Raw genomic sequence first — 21,148 nt, 5'->3', positions numbered from 1 at the left:
ACTTCACGCTCTGCATTTTTTCCCCTAAGCCCCTTATTTGACAAAACTATTTTCTCATATCCCTCTGCAGCTCATTTATTATCCTCTCTATTAATAAACCCTCCTTCCCTGATGAATCACTGCAATTTATCATTAAATTAGAAGATGAAATCGGTCTGGTTTTTTTAAACAAGGAGATTAACTACTATCAACAGGATATTTCTTCATTATAAAACTCCATCTTCCTCAACAAATGCAGGAGTAGCATTGTTTAAAGCAGCCCTAAGGTGATCCAAGGTGGGAGGGACAACCAGAGACATGACATCCTGCTATATAAATATATGGATCAACCTAAAAATGACTGTGAAAGAAAACACATGGCATTACAACCATGATTCACTCTGGAGTTTTCTAATAGTAAAATGAAAAAAAAATTAACTTTTGCATAGATGAGGCTGCCATGAACTAGTATGACAAATCACAGTCTAGATAACAAAAACCATCTTTCCATGCATACACCAGTAATTAATCACACACCAAAAGGTCAGTCAAGAAAAGTGTTCAATTAAATATGGAGCAGCTTTCTGCTGGAAACCCATGTCAGCCTTTCATATCCTTTTTGTATCATACAGGTCCCAAAAGCTGTCCCTTATGAGACCACTGAAATTTAACACCAACACAAACACAGAATGTATCCTCAGCACCACTACGGCCAAGCAAGCAGGTTTGGTCCTTGCAAGCTCCGCTGCATCATTTCATTCCCTGGACACAATCTCTCTGTGAAATTAAAATTGCATTTACCACCATGGCTTGGCTCTGAACTGCTGTATGAGGACAGTAGCAAAGCCTCAATGTTTCCTGGGGGCTGTTTATGCCCCAGAAATGGTGCCAACAAGAGGTAGATCAAAGCTTGAGAGGAAGAGAGCCCTTGCACCCTTCCTGCTCCTCTCCAGGAAACCACTTCACTGCAAGGGCCACACTTGGCTGCTTGCCTTTCCTCCCACCTCCAACCACCTTCACTGACAGAAGTCAGTCAGCACGAGGCACCGTAGAAAACAAAAACCTCCAGTATCAATTCCCTACCAATCCCTAGATCCAACATCTTCACCCACCTAGTTATTTGATTTCTATCTCCAGAATTTAGGAAGTTATTTTCTTTCATTCTTGGATGCTAAGGAAATAGTCCATCTTCGGCCCCCACAGGTCTGCAGTACAGAGAGAAGAAAGAATTGGGATTTTATGCCTCTGTCACTCTTTGCCTGTGATGAACTTTCTTCTATAAGGAATACAGGCAAAATCAGGGCAAAACCAACCCTTCCTTCATGCCAGTGTCCTCCTCTGCTTCAGATGTGATGTCTTCTGGAAAAACACACTCTGGCGGGCTATTCACAGGCCTGTGTCAGATTTCTGCAATGAAGGAATCTATTAATTCCAAGTAAGGGCTCATTCTCTAAAGAGCTCCTGATAAAATGGAACTGATAAAATGGAGGTAATATAAAGGTCAGAAGAAATCCAGCTCATGTTCATCCTGCTTATAATGGAACATCACCAAGATGCTTCATCAGCAGAGGGGCATTTATATGTATTTTTATTTTTTTAAAAGAAAAATTGCTTATCTCTAACAGAGACTCTGAACATCTGATAGGAAACCTTCCCACATTAATCTGCCCAACAGCTGGCATCCTGCTGCCTGCTGGATGTCCCTTTCTGGAAATTAAATCTCCTATCATCTTTTTATCACACTTTGGAGAAAAGGAATGGGAACCAAATGCAGTGTTCACATGAGCAGCAGAAGCAAGAGCTGAAACTGATACGGCTGCATTAATTCAAACATGCAAGAGATGAGCATGAGACAAGTTACTGCTACACTCAGACACTGTGGTGGTGCATTCATACCCCCCCCCCTTGTAAAAGACATTGGAAGCAGCTTTTTCTTTATGTAAATCTCCTCTAAGAACAACAAAGTCAGTCCTAGTTCAACATTTTTTAATTGTTAAACTATATATGTATTTGCAGTGTTTTTTATAAAGAGGATATAAAGCAAATGTGGATAACAGAGTAAGCGGCCTCTAAACCACTCACTCACGACAGACACATTCCTTCCCCTTTGCTCTGTGCCTGTGACTCTTTGCCAGCCCAGTTCAGCTGCCCACACCATCCCTTTGCTTGACATTGGGCCCACAGGCCACACAGATTGGCCCTGAAACCAAATATCAGGTCTCCTTTACACCTGTGCTGTATTAGGTTACTAAATGAAAAAAGTCATCTCCCTTTTCACCATGGGATAAGCTATATCAAAGAAGAACACGTTTGCGCTGCAGCAGAAACAAGCTTTTCATGGTAGGCATGAGCTGATGCCACCAAGGGATCCAAACTCAAAGGAGAAACTCCAGGGTATTGAATATGTTGGACCAGAGTGTTTTGCCCCCTCAGTGCCCCATTTTCAGATCAGAATTGAAAGACATGGCTGTTGGAAGGCAGCCACTGCCAGGGCGTTTGGCTAACGTTACCAAATAGCCCATTGAAATCCTGAGGTAGTAATGTGCTGAAGAAGGCTGTTTCTCCTCAGAAGGACATGGCAATGTAGCCACATTTAGGTGGCCTAAACTCCACGTGGACTGTTAAACCTAGTTTTGTTCCCACCATTTACACTTTTTTGAACATCTAGGGGCAGTCGGTGTGCAATGCCAGGTTCCCTGGCTGTTTGGTCATCTGGACAAGCCAGCTGACCCCCCTTCATTCCAACTTTCCTTTTCTCATCTAGAGGTCACTGAGGTTCTGTGTGCTTATCTTGCCCCAGGGCATAGTAATTAAATGTCACCTGTTGACCATAACATGAGAAAATCCTCAACTGCCATGCAAAGGCTTGAATGGCTGATAGTAATTAAATCTATTTTGATGTATTTGTATAGGAATTGGGCCTAAATACAACTAGGATTTTTGGAAGCATTCAAACAGACAAAGGGCTCAGACAAAGAATAAAGATGACCACAAAGAGAAGCAGTAGTAGCTGCAAATTCATGCCTCCCAGTTCAGAGTGTCCCGATGCAAATGAAAAGCAGCAGTAAGCAGTGGGAAGCAGCACAACAAAAGGGGCCAAAGGACAACAGCAGGTATCCTTCTGAGTACTGGGATCACTGGGATTTCTGCCTTACACTCCTTGGTTACACGTTTCCCCAGAAATCCTACGGGAGATTTCAGGCAGTACCTTGAATTGCTTGCCCTCTTCATGCTCCCTTGCCTCAGCATCCACTATTGGCACCTGTTTGAGACAGAAGTCTAGGCTAAAGCTGGACTTACCACAGTGCTTCCAATGTGCTAAGGTTGTATGTGTTGAGATACTCTAGAGCCCAAGTGAAGAGGGACTTCCACGTCATGAAATCCAATCCGCATACTTTTCCTCATCTTTTACACACCCTATTATTGAACTCAGCAATCTCTGACATCCCCATCAGGAATACGCAGAGAAACTGGGCCTGTCTGCAACACATGAGGCTTCTCTGCTGCCAGAATTTAACTGGTATGAGGTCCGGATAAACTTCCCCTCACTGACCCAAGAGAGGGCTCATCTGGCTGCTCTATATTCTACTGCAGCAAGAGGCTGTTGCAATCAGATCTCTCCTTCCCTCCAGTCTATTCTCTGCCTCCATCCTTCACATGCTCCTCCCCAAATCCCTATAATTAATATTAAACGTTACAGTTTTGTCCTATTAACACAAATTACCCTTTCCAGAGGCAGATTAAAGAGTTTCCACTAGGGATTTCTTCTCTCCTTTACAGTTTTGCTTCTGTGATCAGTGCTATCTGTGTCTCTCGCTAGCTCCTAGGGGAAAGGAGTGGGAGGGAAAGAGAAGACAAACACTTATTAGCAACTCCTTTGAAGAGCTGGAGATTGTGAATTAAACAGATTATTAACTCCCATCTTACCAACAAGGCAGGTTCCCCTTTTCTCCCTCCTTCCGCTCTTCCTATGGGAATAGTAATTGGGAATCACACAAGTCACGTGTAAAGTTTCACCTAAGTAATTTACCAGGCAGCATAAATCAACGGACTTTCTTTCTCTCCATTTCTTCAGGGGGGTGGGGGGGGGGGGGTGGGGGGGGATGTTGTGGCTCAGTGAGAAATACATGCACATAAAATACTAGAGCATGTAGACATGCAAGCATGGGGGTGCAGGTGCATTCTCATTTGCATGACCCCTCCAGTTTGGTTCTTGGAACAGGAAAGAAACACACATGTTGGCCCTGAGACAGCCCTAATTCCCTTCCTAGCTAGGTCCTCTGTGATATTTTAGCCCTGAATTCTTAAGGGACATTTCGGGACAGACGTGATTCGTCAGACACATCACCTGCATTCAGTATCACAAGGACCGGCAGAAAGCACCCATACTACCATCACCAGCACACGTACCACCATGCAAAAACCCATGCACCACCACAGCCAAAGTTCTCCAAGTCCTCACTCTGACTCCACATTAACACTAGTGTCCAGAGGTACCACAAGTCCAAAAAAGCAAGTAGTGCTGGTCCCTATTACAAATGCCCATTCACTACCAAAATCTTCAACCACCTACAAATTTGGTAATCTGTCAAATATACTCCACACCCACATCACTTGTGCTTTCCCAGAGACAACTGGGAGACAGCTGAGATTCTCCTTCCTAAAAGCACCAGCCCCAGGGGAGAGTCTGACCAGCTAGTATCATTCAGGGCTTTGGACAGAAAGCAAAACAATTTTGAGCCTGTCAAGCCAAGTGAAAAGGAGCATGTACATTATCTGGTTTATTAAAATACTCCATAAGTAAATGACTATTTCTGGGACTATGATGGTAAATGGATAACTGAATTTAGACACTCACAACATCACCAAGAAAATCTGGCCGATGACAATTCACTATGACAGCTCATCATACTAATTAAAAAACAGTATTATCACAAGATTTAAAAATCTATGAAATAAGATGCATGTTTACAGTAAATAAGATATTTATAATCAAGATGCATTTATTTAGTGTACAGCAAGCCTCTTATAAAATCTGAATTAAATGCAGAACTACCTGTAGACACATGGCATTTATTTAAAATCTTTCAGAATGCAGCAGCTTTTTCAGCAAAGAGAACTTAATCAGTCCCTTGAGCTTTCCCTTCTTCTGCTAGGACAAGGAAAGTGCAGCTGTATTGATTTCTAATATACAGCTCTGCCACGTGAGCCATTTTATTGGGTCAGCAAACTGTTTGACAGACAAGGTCCCAGAGGTCTCAGGTTTTATACAGGAGCATAGACACACCCTCTATAGATAACGGATGTAATGTTAACTGGAATTTAGAAGACAATACATCATATTACCCAGTGCCAGGAGCAGAGCCTATACTTCAGACTGCCTGAAGTCCATTGTAACACCCTGTTTCATTTGTTTATTTCTTTGTCCACCTTCTGCCGTTATGGCATTTTCTATACAGGATTTCTCCTTAGCTTTCCACCAAAATAGTGCAAACTTTTTGAGGAAAATATGGTGCTTTACCAATGCTAAAAAAGCATCCCTCTGTATAATTTATATAGGCACTAACCTCCTCCCAGTAATTCTGAGTAATTCCCTAGATTCAGTAGGGCTAGGAGATGTGCCTCTTACACTTCCCAGGGAGACCTATCCAACTTCAGCCAAGTTATGAGTCCTTGGAAAGCCTCATAAGCTCATAGAAGTTCTCACAAATTTCTACTCAACTGGAATTAGACAGCTGCTTGGGCACATTCTTAGGACAGCAAAGACACACCCAGATGCAGTCATTCCTGCACACTCTTCAAGTTCTCATATCTGAGACTTTTGGGGCTTTCTGAAATGCTCAGACTTGCAAGAGACTTTTCTAGGATTCCCCGGATTTGCCAAGAACATCTGTTAAATGAGAAGCTGCTCATCTCCAGGATCTGAAGACCATTTGCATGCGGGATAAAGATAAAGTACCTACTGTGACAGCTCACCCCTGGAAGCCATGAAGCAGTTCAAGTCTGAACGTCAGTTCTTTATCCCAGTAGTTCCCCAGAGAAATTCAACAAGTAGGACAGCTCCAATCTACACTTTAGAACAGGAGTGTTTTCTAATTTAAAAGTCCAGAAGTGATAAAGGTCTTCTGAAGAGATGGATGACACTTTTGTGTGGGAGAAAGAGGCTTTGGAAGTTCTTTAATATCTCTGGGATATCCTTGAGGTGGGACACACGACACAGCCCAGATTTGCAAGCAGTTTCCCTGTGAGAAACTCCAGTGGATGGCTGGGAGGTACAACAAAATACCTTTCTGGAAAGGAAGAAACATCCAGCCGTTTTTAGTGGAGTGACTAGAAAGCGTAGAAACTTCTACCAAACCTGCAGGAATGTTTCTACATACAGAACTGCCCTCTGGGTTACATATCACACTACATGTAGGGTGATGATATCTATGGATTACATACCATGCTACCAAGGGTTTGGGAGCTATGATGCTATGCCGGGTTTCCACAACACATCAGAAAGGCAAAAGATGTTATGGTTTCAGCTTATATCTTCTATCTAGAAAGCCCATGCAGGTGTTATTGGTTATTATATATACACACACTCTCAAACATATTGTATTATTATATTATGTTATTTATGTGTGTGTGTGTATATATATTGATTATTATTTTGATTATTCTTTCACAGAAATTCAGTCAGCTCTCAAATATCAAGAAAAATGTATTAGAATAGCTAGTGTCTGTACAATAATGCTCTCAAAAATTTAATTCAGTACCTAAGCTCTGGTCTTTTGGCAGAGTTCTTCTACTTCAAATAATATGAATACAAAGAGTGCAGTATCAGAAATATCTCCAATGTTTTTGCCCACACAGAAGTCAGGTGTTAGTCACCGCAGTTCTGTTTCTCCCTAATAGTGAATTAGACTGCTTCAAACCAGCGCTACTCCCTGCTTTACTCTCCCAGCCCAAGATGGTTTAAGGGAAAAAAAAAAAAAATAGGATGCTGTCAAATAAAATTCTCCACCAGTTGAAGGGTTGATTTTCCTATGGATAGGTTATCTGGGAGGAGAGGGGGAGATTTCTTTTCATGGAGAGGAGTCTCTCCTAGACCATGACACATTACATGAAGAGTTAAAAAGCTGAATTATATTTGCACTTCATGTGCAAGCAGAAACGTGCATGGACACGTTTTAGCATCTGCTACATTCAGACAATGAGCCAAAGGAGAACACGACATCACAAGCTGCTTCGGTTCCCATTGAAAGACGCCCATTTATTTGATTTACTGCCTTTTGTTTCCAGACGACAGCTTCATAGATTAGGTAATCAAGCAGCAAATGCAAAGTGAGGCCACGTCTGGTCATAGGCATGGAGATTTAATGAGAGGATTGCCATTCCCCATGTCTCAGCCAAGCTGTTTCTCACCCTCAGTGTTCCATGTCTTCCCTGAAACCTAACAAAGCCTTTTCTCTCTGCTCAGCCTACATAAATCACTTTTGTCCAATTCAATTGCCTTGGTAGACAACTATTTTCATGGGGAGGGAAGGCTATATAAAAAAAAAAAAAGATGCTGGCATGGTGCGACATCATGAATGGGTTGCAATTTCTTTTCTGACTTGTCCAAAGGAACTGCATGATAACCCTCCAATTTTTTATCGTAAAGAATTGTATTGACGTGTGGAAAAAAAAAAAATATCAGAGCTAGCATATTTTTACCAAAAAAAATCCATTCTGTTTACATCCTGGGTTTTTACACTTCCATTCTTTTTAATAAATACAGGCCACTGATGTTTAGCAGGAATTTGCAAAGCCTTTGCCACTTTCGTCTTTGCCAGGTGTGCAGCAGGTAAAGGCAGCAACAGAACAATACTGCTGAACTTGTAACCACTTTAGTGCCTTTGCATTAGCTGAACTGTAGACACAGAAGCTATCTGTCCTGAGAGTCATTAGAACCCACCATTATTTAAATATTTTGAAGAGGGCAGAAAATTTTGATTCTGGTAGAAAAAGCAATCTTGCCGTTAAGGCAAAAAGAATTGTGATCTAGGAGATTCAGTGTCCTTCTCCAACATAGGCCTTTAGGAATACTCACTATGCAAGAGAAAGGTCATTAATCATTAGTATCTTAGGAAAGTCAAGAGATTCCGTTCATTAATGGTGGCAGTCATTTAGAGAAGGAGCCTTATCAAGTGCTGTGATCAAGTAGAACATGTACAAGCTTGCGTCAGAGGAGTGTTCCCTCCATTCAGATTTGGCAGAGGACAAGTCAGCAAAGAACACTATGCCAAATTCCCTTTGCTGAATCCAATGAGTAGTCCACATTGTCTAGTACCCTCCTGCAACCAGTGAATCCATAGTCACACAAAATGTAGAAAACAGCACGCTGAACAAACTTCACAACCTCCCTGTGGAGGAAATTTTGCCCAAGCCCTGGGCAAACAGTAGACTGAGAGGCGGCGTGAAAGAGGGCTTGTACCTGTCATGGGGTTTAACACAGCAAGTTGCAAAGAAATATATACCCCAAGGCAATAACAAGCCACTTAACAAATGTGTTAAAAATCCCTGTTCTCTCTCTTTCACCCAAGGCATGAGATACTGCACCTGAGGCAAGGATTCTAGGTGAGGTAAACATCTCAATTTGCACATAACCCATCTGAGATTTTCAAATGGCACCATTCACCGCTGGTCAGATTTCCAGAAATGGTTATCAGTGAACCTAGTGCAGAAATACCCTTAGTAACCCAACCCTATATCAGCTTTCTGCCTGAAATAGAGGGGTAAAAGCAAGATGTTTTTATGAAGACCAAACAAGTAGCTCAAGTCAATGATGTTCAAGTAGATATCTGCAAACCCACAGGGCCAGTTTCAAACAATAAAATAAAATACAGCTGGGTAATAAGTCTTTTGCCTAATAACCTCTCAAAATCACTGCTTACCCCACTAGGGAACGACTGCTTTGGATGGCAATGAAGCAGCCAGAGCCGCCACTCCTCATAAGTGCATCCACTAACTTGGACAATTCAAGAGGACAGTAACACTGAAGCAATAAACACGTTCTTCCAGAGAGAGGCCCATACCAATAGGTTACATCTCAGCAGTGCTATCAATCCTGAAGGCATCTCAGATGAGTGAAAGGCCCTTTCTTCTGCTAATGCAGTGTGAAAACCTACCCTATTATCAGCACTTTCTAGTGCATTGGAAACTAAGATCATTAGCAAAAGCAGTTCCATACATCCCTTCAGAGTCAAAAAGCTTCATTAAGGTAGATGGAGGATCAGTCCTTTTTTATTCATTAAAAGAAGAGAGATCCTACAGGACTTCTTTTTATCATTTAGATATCTGACATGCAAATATTTCCATTGCCAAAAGCCTTAAAAAAAAAAAAGCTGTAACTTGTTTCTTTCACTCCAGAAGATAAATTATGCTACTTGGTCCTATGAGTAAATTGGGGCATGTAAGAGGGTGTCTAAACATATGGACACTGAGGGACCACTGCAGTATCACTGGCTGTCGTCTCCTGATTTGCTTTCTGAGTCTGCTGCTTGCAGTCAAAATTTTCTTCTAAAGGGTTCCACTTCTTGGTGTCTCCCACACACACTCTATTGAATTCACAAGACAAATGAAGCAATGGAAGTATGCAATATATTTGTTTCCCTCTTTCTCTTCTTATGGTGTTTTTTGGGTTTTTTTTTTTTGTTGGGTTTTTTTTTTGTTTGGTTTGTTTTTTTGGGTTTTTTTGGGGGTTTTTTTGATTTTTTTTTTTTTTTTTTAGTCCACAACAGGAATGAAGAGGGTGATATGAATAGGTCTGCCCTGTATGCTTCTACCTCTGTATAAGCATCTCTCAAAACCTGGTGCCAGCTGACTTCAAAATAAATAGATGGTTTCTTTCTTTTACAAGCAAGGCACAGGGTAGAAAAGTTCTATTTCCGGCAGCACTTGAGGGTTGCTAAGGCAGGAGCAACGAACATCACAAAACCAAACACTAAGATAATATTTCCAACAAGTGCGTGATGTTCAGCACTTGAAAAGTTCTGGTAAGACCAGCTGTAAAAGCAACTTTGGCTTATTTTTTCATTCACATGATAGCGTAACCAAAAAAGTTTTATTGGCCAAGATCTTTGAAAGAAATAGTAGTTCTGGGTTCTCTGGGATTGCCTGGTAATTATTCTGTACAGGTCAGAAAATAATTAACTTATGACCTGCAAGTCAAACTCCTAATGGAAGTAGCAGTGTATTTTCTCTAGGACTACAAGGTCCATGCTTCTTTCTTACTACATAACACTACATAAATTATATCAGTGACAAGTCTATGATATGCAGCAAGACTACTCACAGCTCAAGTCAAGTGTCATTATATGACATATGAGACATGGAAATTTATTAATAAATCAGCACTGCTAGGGGAACAATGACCATCCGTTCTTCTTTATTTCCTCTTCTTCAGGGATTACTGCCTTAGCCTGATTCATGCACCCAACAGAGGCGGCAAACACACATTCAGGTCAGGAAGACCTGAATGCTGCACTCAGCAAGCACTTCACTTGGCCTTCTGCAAACATATAGTCTGTCATGAAGCTATCCTAGCACAGGGCTTCACACCACTTCAAAAGAGCCTATGACCACAGATTGGATATCACTAGACTCATGGGGGCTGTGTTTCCAGAGATGAGAAATCAATACAGCCCCTAATCTACTTGTCAAGAAATATATTGCCCAGGAGTGTGAAGGTCAAGGACAATCTACATAACTGCTCTTTTTACAAAGAATGCTGTAGGGCAGGAATCTTCATATTTAAGACATTCAGCATACAGTGTATATATGCCTTTACATGAAGGGAAAGCTTATGTACACTGGTAGAAACAGTAAACATAGATGCACCATGTGGGCACTTCAAATGAGTACCTGTACAGCCTGTAGGGAAGAAGGAGGATATGGAGGCCTCAGCAATTCTATGCAGGACACTTCTACTTGACTATTACACACATTTATGAGAGCACAAATATCTTACATAGCAACAACACCCTTGTGTGGGTGGGTTGTAAAAACCTTCCCTGGCTCAAAGTATCAAGGTTAGTTTTCCTCCAGCTTAAAAAAAAAAAAAAAAAAGATCAAAAGTGTAGTTGGTAGATAGTTGTTTGGCCCCTGGTTCCTGCGAACTGTTTTTCATCTGCTCTGTATCTTCAGTTTTCAGTCATCCCATCAAGAGCTCAGATTGCTAGTAATGTACCTTGGAGCTTTGTGCCTCTCAGCATTTCTCATCCTGGGTGCAGCTCCTAAGAAAGAGTCCTTATGAAACCAGGAGATAATTTTATAAGGATACACCATACATGATGGAGTACTTCATAACCAATAAGCTCCAGTGTATTGACTGAATTCAGCTTTGTTACTTTTTCTCTAACCAAGCTCTGTTTCTATGGTTAGACCTATCACTTTTTAAACAAATGGGGCAAAAGACTGTCAACAGTGATATTTGGTCTGAAATTCAGCCAAAAATATCAATCACCTCCACCACAAATCCCTCAGCTTCATCCCTAGTGGCCTTCTAACCTTAGTCTGCAAGTTCTGCTGAATTTTCTATGCAAAAATCTCCAGTGGTTGTTTTCCACAGTTCCACCGCATATCAAAACAGAATTTATCAAACTTTTCACCAGAGTTCAATTTTAAACATATTTTTTGAAATATGGATAAGATGAACCTTTACATTAGTTCCAATGAATTCTCTTTCATCTGTATATTTTTCAGTAAAAAATCTTGACTAAACACTTAACTTTACAAAACACTGCAGGAACATTTTATGGTGTTATTTTACCAACAATTATTAAAAAAAAAAAGTGTCCCAAGTTCTTAAGTTTCTAAGAAAATTGTGATTAGTTGAACCATCTTGCATAGAAATAGCTTACTACACGTGGAAATTAACTGAATAGGAATTTACTTTATAGAATCCTTTGTAAAATTCCCTGAACGTAACTTTAATTTAAAATTTATTTTTCATTTGTTCAGTGTCAAAAGCCAAGTAGTGCTGCTGTAGCAATTTGAATCTCTGTCTTGGGAAGCACAATCCAAGTTCTTAGGGCACCGTTTCCTCATTAACCATTCTCCAAAGAACAAACTGACAATAATGGATTTAGTATTCCCAAGATATGCTGAGTGTACTTTGCTGCTATGCTAGCCACTTCTTCACTGAAAATCCTGTAATTTATTTGGGGAAGGAAGGCAGTGTGTGTGCATGTTCAGCTTGAAGGAGTTTACCCTCATATATTAATTTATTGTCAGAATTTTAATTTTAAAAAGGCAAGCAAAAAAAACTAAAACCAGCTCTACCTGCTATAAAATCCAGAGATGAAAACCAGATCAAGAATGAAGCTTTAGGTTAATTCTCTGCACAGGGTGCATGTTCATCTAGTCACAGAGCGATTTTGAAGGCCTTCTGGGTTCCCCTTGTCTTTAAGCGATACTATCAATTATCAAAAAGAAAATAAGCTCACAGACTACCGGGAACATTGAAAGATTCATTTTCTTCACAGAGAAGAGAAGAAATTCACTTGCATTCTTCAAAGGGAAAGGATCAGGGAGGAACCACGTGAAGGAAACTGGGGGAACAGATATTCCCTGACTCTCATAGCTAGAAAAAGAATGAAGAAAGAAAAGGGCATAATTAGAAAGTAGATTTTTTCAGCCACAAAAGACTTTACCTACTGATGGACATATCATCGGACTATATATTACTCCTCATGCACCCTTTTCTGCAGGTGTCCCCAAATTTTAGTTGAGTGCTAAAGAGGAATTAAAAGTATTATGCTTTTTTTTTTTAACCGTTATGTTTCCCATGGCTCCTGTTACATTCCCTGTGAAGTCTGATTTGATCCTTCCTACCAAAAGGCCTGATCTGCTCCTAGTGCACAAGGAATCAAGAGATGAGATATTGAAATGGATACTTATGTTTATAGGTGCATTTCAATAACTCTGTTCTGGATCTGACCCAGCCTTTGACTTTTAATTAATAAATAACATCACTAAATTATTATTTGCTATTTATTACCTGCCACTCTATGAAGAATAAAATTTGGAAAACCTCAGACATGGTGACTGAGCTTTTGGGAGAGGAGATAGGCCAGGAGATGATATCTTGTACAACTGCCTTATACAATTAACCATGACTTCAACACATGCCTTTGTTCAGTCTGTGTGTCTTTGGTTTTCAGGGAATCTTGTGGCAGCTCCACGTTTCAGCGCTGAGGGTACAATGTCTGCCCAGGAACATGTAACAGCAGCTCCTTCTTCCTGAACAGTCTTAGCTTGCAGGTACCCTTCAAGGTCATAACCCTTACTGTCTTGGCAAGACTCACTTCTAACTTTGTTAGCCCTCATGCTCAGAGAACCCAAGGCAAAAATGTTATTTCACAAATTCTTCGTCATATCCCTGTCTTCATCTCCTTCCACAACTGCATCTTATCCCACCAGCCACCTAATGGCCCATTCTTTATTACAGTCATATCCTGTTTCTGGTAATCAGCATCTGTAGAATAGCCAACCATGATATCACTGAAGATTAAGATCTCATATAGAAAACATCAGAAGCCAGTGATGTCTGAAAAAAAATGAAAACCAGTTGTCCATCTATCTAAAACACTAAAGAACAAGTGGAGAGAAACAGAAAAAAGCACTGGCTGGACTGAGTCATTACAGAGTCCTCAGCCATCAGTACTAACTGAAAGGTTTGAATCACTATAAGGAAGGATAAAAATCAAATTCACCTGCAGTGAAGACAGTAATGAGATTATTACACGATAAGACAATGTCAAGATCTAGCCCTCCGTCATAGAACAAGTCTCCTCAGCCCAAATCCTGCAGCCCCAGCAAATTCCTTCCCCTTGAGGTAAGCCTAGAACTGCACAGAATTCAATCCCATCTTTTGGTTGCACTGGTGATGTTTCACTGTCTGCTGCAACTTTTAAAATATTGACCCGCTCCTGAAAGTTTAGATGTAAATATTGACCTCTTAAATGAGAAGACATTTTATCCTACTCTAGCAGTTACCCAGCAATAACCATCTTTGTGGTGTCTTATGTTGAAGAGAATCCATCACTCACAGCCCAGAAAGAAGATGACACAGAAGCTTCCCAGACAACTTCACCTACAGCAAATTTTACAAGACGCATCCACTTTGAAACAAACTAATAAAGACAACAACAAGGTGAACACACAGCGGGTAATTCTAATTTTAAGAGCCTCATTTGACATCATGATAAGTTATCTTCAACTCTGTCATTTGTACAAGTGCCACCAGAGAAAGACAAATGCCTTTCAAAACCATTTGGATTCTGCTTGAAAAATAAGAGACCTGGCAAGTAAACCCTCCCAAAAATCGCAAAACACTGCAGCAAAACCAAGCAGAGAGCTAAAACCCAATCTAAGAGCAAGCCAGGACAGATCCAGGGAGAGAAGTCCTGCCAAGCAATACCTGATGACAAGGGCTGCTTACGGTAACGGTGATAGAATTGACTTCCAGCCCTTATTAGATCTCCAGACCCAATTTCCAGTTTATCTGCCCTTAGCTTCTTGGAGAGCAAAAGGAAACTAAAAAGCAGGTATTGTACAGAACCAATGTGGGTAACTTCACCATGGATATCGCTATAGATGGGTTTCAGTGGGGGTTGGCTGGCCGTTTCCTGAATCATCCAGGTTAAGTCAGAGGATAGGAACTCCAAGGATGTGGAGCCACCCTGACCAAGGTCTGACACATACAAGCAGCACATGCTGTACCAAGGCAAGCAAGCAACAACTGCCTTGGTACCAGGAGGAGTTACAAGAGCATACAGTCTAGAGGCAGATATCCATAGCCAAAAAAAAAAAAACCAAACCAACAACAAGCCACAAACAAAAAAAAACCCAAACCAAACAAAAACAAAACAAAAACCAAAAACCAAGCAAAAAACCAAACAACACTAGAACACAAGGAAAGTTTTATCCAGAATATGTTCCTTTTCCAATCACAGCAAAACACAATGTAGAAGGTGCAGGTATCTTTGGAGTCCTCCTGATAAGACATGCAAAACTCACATCCCTTAAGCCTACATTTCTTTTGATTTTACTCCCTGATCTAAATGATCTTGACACCTAGACCTGCTCCAAACATCTATTGCAACCTGGTTTTGCTTCCGTTTCCCCAAATGCCAAAGCAAATAATACTATTTCTCTCCAGTAAGAAGAAATGTTTGAATACCAGCAGAAGAGTCCCCAGGCCCACACAAATCACTCAGCCACCGTCATCACCAGGATAGATGACAGCAAAGCAGATAAATTCTTTCCCTGGGAAAAACAGTTTTGACACCCTTCGACAGGAATAACTGTGAAGCTTCTTTGTGTTATATATACACAGAGATTCATCTGCTTTCTTGATCTTACGCACAGCCACCCTGCTCCCCTAAGCCAAGGTAGCACAAGGGGAGCAAGCAGGGAACAAAAGGAGGCAAGTCCAGGTTCCTTTGGTATAAAGAAGATCAAACTTACAACCAAGGGAGAAATCACATGAGACAGTCATATCGCTTACAGAGCCCATTTCTAAGGGAACCAGAAGGCTGACTAGCCTCTAGATTTAACCCACAGATGCCAAGAGATGATTCTGCCTCCTGCTCTTTGTCCTGCTTCCCAGTAAAAATGCAGGGAAACACCATTTCTCTTCTGCTGTAAAGGTCCTGTTAACAGTCCCAGTTTGGAGCTCCTCCTCTGGTCTGTCAGCACACTGGGGGCTGGAAAAGCACAGTAACAGATGCTCATCCATGTGGGGATAAATATCAGGAGAGAAAGTACAGCAAGGAGCCAGCAAGCAGCAGGCAGGAAACACTGCAAGGAATCACTTGCCCAGGAATCTCCATGAGTTGAAACCAGAGCCCGTTATTAATCTAGGTAGACATTGAGACCCAGTAGCTGGAGTAAATCAGATTAAACCCCTTCTATATCAATGGCTAGAAGCCAAGCAGGTCTTTCTTCCTTTTTCTTTTGAATGACAACCCAAAGAATAATTTTGTCTGCTTAAGTATACATACTGCTTTAAAACAAACAAATACAGGAGATAAAAATATCAGGTGAATTTTAGTATGGCAGTAAGGTTTTTTGAGATATAACCCGAAGTGAGAAGAAAAACTTGGTTATTTCCTAGCCTAGAGGGCTACAGCAGCGGTGGAGCAAGCAGTCCATTTCACCTCCACCCTCCCAACGTGGGATGGGACGAGTCTGAACAGATTAAGAACAGCTAAAAAGGGTTAAAAGCAACTCTTTCTTTGCCATGGGGAGTTTTGCAAAGCACAGGACAAGTAAACAAAATGGAACTTAAAGAAGAAAAATCCCATTACACCGGGACAAGAGAGAAGAAAGAAATCCTAGATTATTTAGGAGAGCTAAGTGTTAATTTCAGTTCTCAGAAGTTGATGAGAAGACGAGCACAGTGACACGCTGACAAAGTGACTAAGGAGCCCATTCCTCCCCGCCCCGACCACCACACTCAGCACCCTACGAGCACAGTCGGAGCGCAGGGTGCTAGACCTGCGATAAGAAACTGCTAAATGCTCCTTACCTGCCCTGGCCTTGATGGCTCTGGTGTTTGCCAAACCTCTTTGCAAAACCAAATGCAAAAGGGAAAAAAATAATCAAATAAAGCAAAGAGAAAAGGAAAAAAAAAAAACACAAACAAAAAACCAACAACACAGAGCTGTTCCTTAAAAGCCAACAGCAACACATAGCAAGTGCTAACCAAGCAGATCTTCCACGAGATGGAGACTTAAGGCACATAACGCTTGCCCTATCAAGGGAGACGATTTCAGAGACTTCTTAAAAAGACAGGGATTCGGGTTAAAAAAATTGCAATAAACCAAAACGTATCAGCGCTTTAGAGGTTAACAGCTCCTGCTGAACAACATGCGTTTATCCAACCACATCCTAGAGTAGTTTTTTCAGCCCCGAGACCAATGAGCACAGCTAAGAGGAGGGCCTTGGGATGGTGGAGAGGCTGAGTTACCCCCTCCCCTCTGCTCTGCCTGCCTTCCTTCTTCTCCACCTCCCCTCTTCCCCCCCCCCCTTTTTTTTTTTTTTAGTTTAGTAAATTAATGCAGCAAGAAACTCCCAAGATCTGGCGAGTCCTAGCAGGGGAGAGAGGGCAGAGGGGAAATGAGATGCATTAGGAGGACACTGAGCCACTTTCTTTCTGAGCACAATGGGAGCGCTTCCCAAGAAACTTCCCCTTCGCTCTCCTCCACTCTAGCCCTGAGCAATGGGACACCTTCCCTACAGCAGCAATAACTTATTCGGGAGGAAAATAGCCCAGGAAGCAGGAATCAACAGCAGCCAAACGGCGGGCAGGAAAGCGACATAACCAGGACTGCAGCACGGCTCCACACTGACAAATTCCTGTGGATGTAATTAGGAAGACACCCCGGCTAGCAGCGGAAATTAAAGCCCTGGGTTGTTGAAGGTGTCCCCCCCTCCCATCCGACCCCCACCACCCTGATGGCAAACCTACACCCTCTGCGTCTCCCCCTCTCGCCAGCCTGATGTCCGGAGCGAGATCCCGCTGAAGGGAGATTTCGGTGCGGGAAGCCTGGTCCTCCGGCCCCGAGCACCACTGCAGTGGCGGTGGCGGGGGCACAGGCGGAGAGGAGGGACGAGCCAAGGCAGCGCCGGAGCGGAGCCGCCGGCCGCTCGGCAGGCGCCCGCGGAGCGCCGCGCACCGCCGCTGTCCAGGGTGCTGATCGGGGCGCCCCTCAGACGCTGCCCAGGGTGCTGACCGGGGCCACCCTTCCTGCTACTGTCCAGGGTGCTGACCGGAGCCCGCCCGGCCTTCCCCCTGCCCGGCCTGCCTCGGGAGGGGTGGCTCGCTTCCCCTACCAATTCTCCTCAAGTGCCGGGTTACTTTATTGGCCAACCCCACCGGCCCACCCCTCACGGAGTACAAAAAAACAGCGAGAGCTGGAAAAATGTGCAACGTCAACGCGCTCGGAGTCTACGTGTGGGAGACGATTGTTTTCTTCAGGTAAGGCTCGGCTTTACGGGAGGAGTGTGCGCGCACCGGGCGCTGCCGGGCTGGACTGCCGTGCCGACCCCAAGCTCAGGGCATAGCCCCTAGACACAGCCTCAGCCTTAGGACAGCAGCATTCCGCCTTTTCCGAGCTGCCTTTTCCCCCTCCTCTCGGTTCCCCGAGACTGGCTGTGGCACAGCCCCGGGCTCGGGACTTTCCGCGGTTTTGGGAGTTACTCCGTTTAATTAGCACCGCAATCTCGCTAACCGCAGTGCTGAAAACACGGACCCCGGCTGGTGGCAAAGTGACAACTAGTGGCGGCTGGGAATGCTGCACTTGTATTTGCCCGGGTAAATGTTCCCACCTCGCCCCCTCCCCATCCTCAGATTGCAGGTTAAGGTGAGTTCCGTAGGATGCTTTCACTGCTTAGCTGTGTTATCTTAAGAAATCGTGGGACTCCTCTTCAAGGAGGGCTCACCCTAATCTCCTCAGCTTGCTACATCTAAAGTCACTGAAAGCACAGAAATAATCACTGTTCCCAACTTTTTTCTTTCATGTTCTTTTCAACATCCTTCTCTTGCAGAATCTAAACGAAAGCCAAAAGGGGATGTGGGGAGCTTTTTGCTATTATATCCATTATCGACTAGCTGTATTTTGACTCTGTTTTAGATGTGTTCAGTTTCTAAGGTAGGAGAAGGAACAGTTTTAGTCTTAAAGAATTTTTTCAGGTCCATCTTTCCTTGCAGTGTTTTTATTAAATGGACAAAAAAAAATATTGGAAGGTAGAAGCTCTTCTGTATTTGCATGAATAATGCAGCCTGCTGTAGCAAGTGATAGATGCCAGATACATGCAACTGAAGAAAAAGCCCTCTTGCATGACCTGAACTTGCTCATCAGTCTCAGACTTCATTCCAGTGCATGGCTCTTTCTTCTGCATTTCTGTATTTTAACAAAGGCTCATCTTATAGTTTAACATAAAAGTACAGACAGTATTTACATATACATCACTGGTGTAATACCTATTATTTTATGAGTCATAGTAGCAGACCTGCTGATACTGGCCAGACTTTTCTACTTAGCAGACTCTTTCCTTTTGAACACTAAAGTCTTCCCAGGCGTAAAAATTGGGATATCCCCACTTTCCCTGTAATTCCACAGAAAATCAAAGACAGCAAGATTGCAATGTGAATTCAAAGCATTTAATGTTTATCTGTTAGGTAAACCAAGAAAGAAGTTCTAGAAATAACTGAAATCACCAATATCTGAAAAACAATGCACAACACCCAATACTTCAGAGCCATCCTCTCATCTTATTTAGTCACAAGTGTAAAGCAGCACTGCACAATATAGTGGGGTGGACTAAAAGGAAGCCTATGAATGCGCAATAAACTCTCTAGTTAAACCATGTTGAAGTACAGAGATAAAATACAAGATTAAACCAACAACACATAAATGCTCTGAAATGCTGTCTGTAAGCAAGCGAGAAGGCAAAACGAAAACAAAAAAGAGCATTTCCAGGCTTGACTTTCCTATGGCCCTGGCATTAAAGCATCTGTCCAGCTCTCCTCTGACCGGCCTGAACAAGTGAAATGGATACATACTTGTCTTGCTGATCCTGTTCTATGATACACACTTACGCATCACACGACACATGTGAGCACTTACAGATTCTCAACACATCAATTAAAGTCCTGGGCATTCAAAATCTTGGTAAACCAGTCCCTTCAGGTTCTAATGTCAATGTTTATACTGTTATAAATTATATACATATGCATATACATACATATCTGCTATATATGATTATGTCACATTGCATAGAAAAAGTATTTCTGGAAGTCTAGTTTTCCTGAAATTAACGTTTAAGAAAATCTGAAAATACTTTAGTTCAATTACAGGGAGATGTTGAAACCAAATTGTTTTATATACTGCAATCATTTTCCAAACAAGAAAAAAATTCAGTAATTCCTGCTCAGAACTGACTCTAAGCAATGTTTTTCTTTTTTGTCCCACTTTGTGTTATGTGTTCAATTTATTACAGGCCAAAAATCTACCAACCTTTCTGGTCCAGGAATAGCTTTGCTATTTCAACTTCAGTAAGAGAAGTTTATTCATTAGCAGTCATTCATAAATTTAGTATGCCAATTACTCCAGCACTCAGTCATACATAATATTTAAAAGACCCCACAAGCTAATAATCCAATAATCTGTAATAGAAGTATGCATTGCTTTAAATTACAGGGTGTACCACACTATTGTCAGCCTGTTGAAAATATTCTAGAAAGAGAATTCATTATATGTTAGCACATATACCACAAAAATAAAGAAAAATCCACAGTCCCAAAGGAAAATTAGATACAGCCAATATAGGAAATAAGACTAGATCTGTTGCTTAACAAAAATGTCCTTCATCAGCCTTTTAAAAAACAAGACCCTGTGGGAAAGAGTAACAGCTGGTGTGTGAATGCAAACATTATGGTATTGCCACTATGATATTTGTTTCTGTTACTGTTGGGGTGTTTTAGAAGGAATTTGCAATAAGCAGCTTATTCTGACATGCCTTTCTTTATGGAAGAGCATTTCCCATTTTGCTACCACCTTCTCGGACTGCAGTCGCTTAGCTGTGACTAAGACATTTACTGAGAACCTGGGTAGAAGCAGGGATGGAAACTGGGTTGGGGTGGGAGATGAAGAGGGTCTTCGGTCAGACAGGCTGCTTGACCAGCCTTTCCTTACACATTTCTTTAAGGCAAAATGCTATTTCTTGAAAATAAAAATAGGTTGGACAACATTTACACAGGGACTTCCAGATGTCCTGCCTATATTTGTGGAGACATATACAGACATTCTCCCAAAGTCTAACTACACACACTGCATATTCATACCCTGGTTCAGTTGTGAATTCCTTCATGCAGAACAAAAAGCTATCCCTACCCTGTGATGGTCTTGCCTGGACTTTCTGTTATACCATCGCATTTTAATAGCTATAGTGGTCCATAAACACCACTGAATAAGCCTGGCGGTAGGAATGCACCTTGTACAAGTTAGGAGATAAAAGATAGCCTAGGATTGGCACCTTACCCAACCGGACAGTGATCTGTGAGGCTTTGAAATTGTTTGGGCCTGATTCTTGTCCAAATTGCACTTCTGTATATCAGGAGTCAGCAGCATGA

At 42.0% G+C, this 21,148-nt stretch overlaps 1 protein-coding gene across 2 annotated transcripts in view; it reads left to right on the top strand.

Moving 5' to 3' along the window:
- The first annotated feature begins 17,179 nt into the window (after positions 1-17,179).
- The window catches only part of GLRA1 (glycine receptor alpha 1), a 38,481-nt gene continuing 34,512 nt past the window's right edge, over positions 17,180-21,148 (top strand). For both annotated transcript variants that reach the window (XM_075164225.1, XM_075164226.1), the window contains exon 1: positions 17,180-17,992. In XM_075164225.1, coding sequence (XP_075020326.1) covers positions 17,937-17,992 — 56 coding nt within the window. In that variant the 5' untranslated portion in view covers positions 17,180-17,936. The remainder of the gene's footprint in view (positions 17,993-21,148) is intronic.

The sequence above is a fragment of the Calonectris borealis genome, chromosome 15 (assembly GCF_964195595.1).
Source record: "Calonectris borealis chromosome 15, bCalBor7.hap1.2, whole genome shotgun sequence".
NCBI lineage: Eukaryota > Metazoa > Chordata > Aves > Procellariiformes > Procellariidae > Calonectris > Calonectris borealis.
Note: the sequence above shows the minus strand (reverse complement) of the source record. Positions and strands in the feature narration are given on the sequence as shown.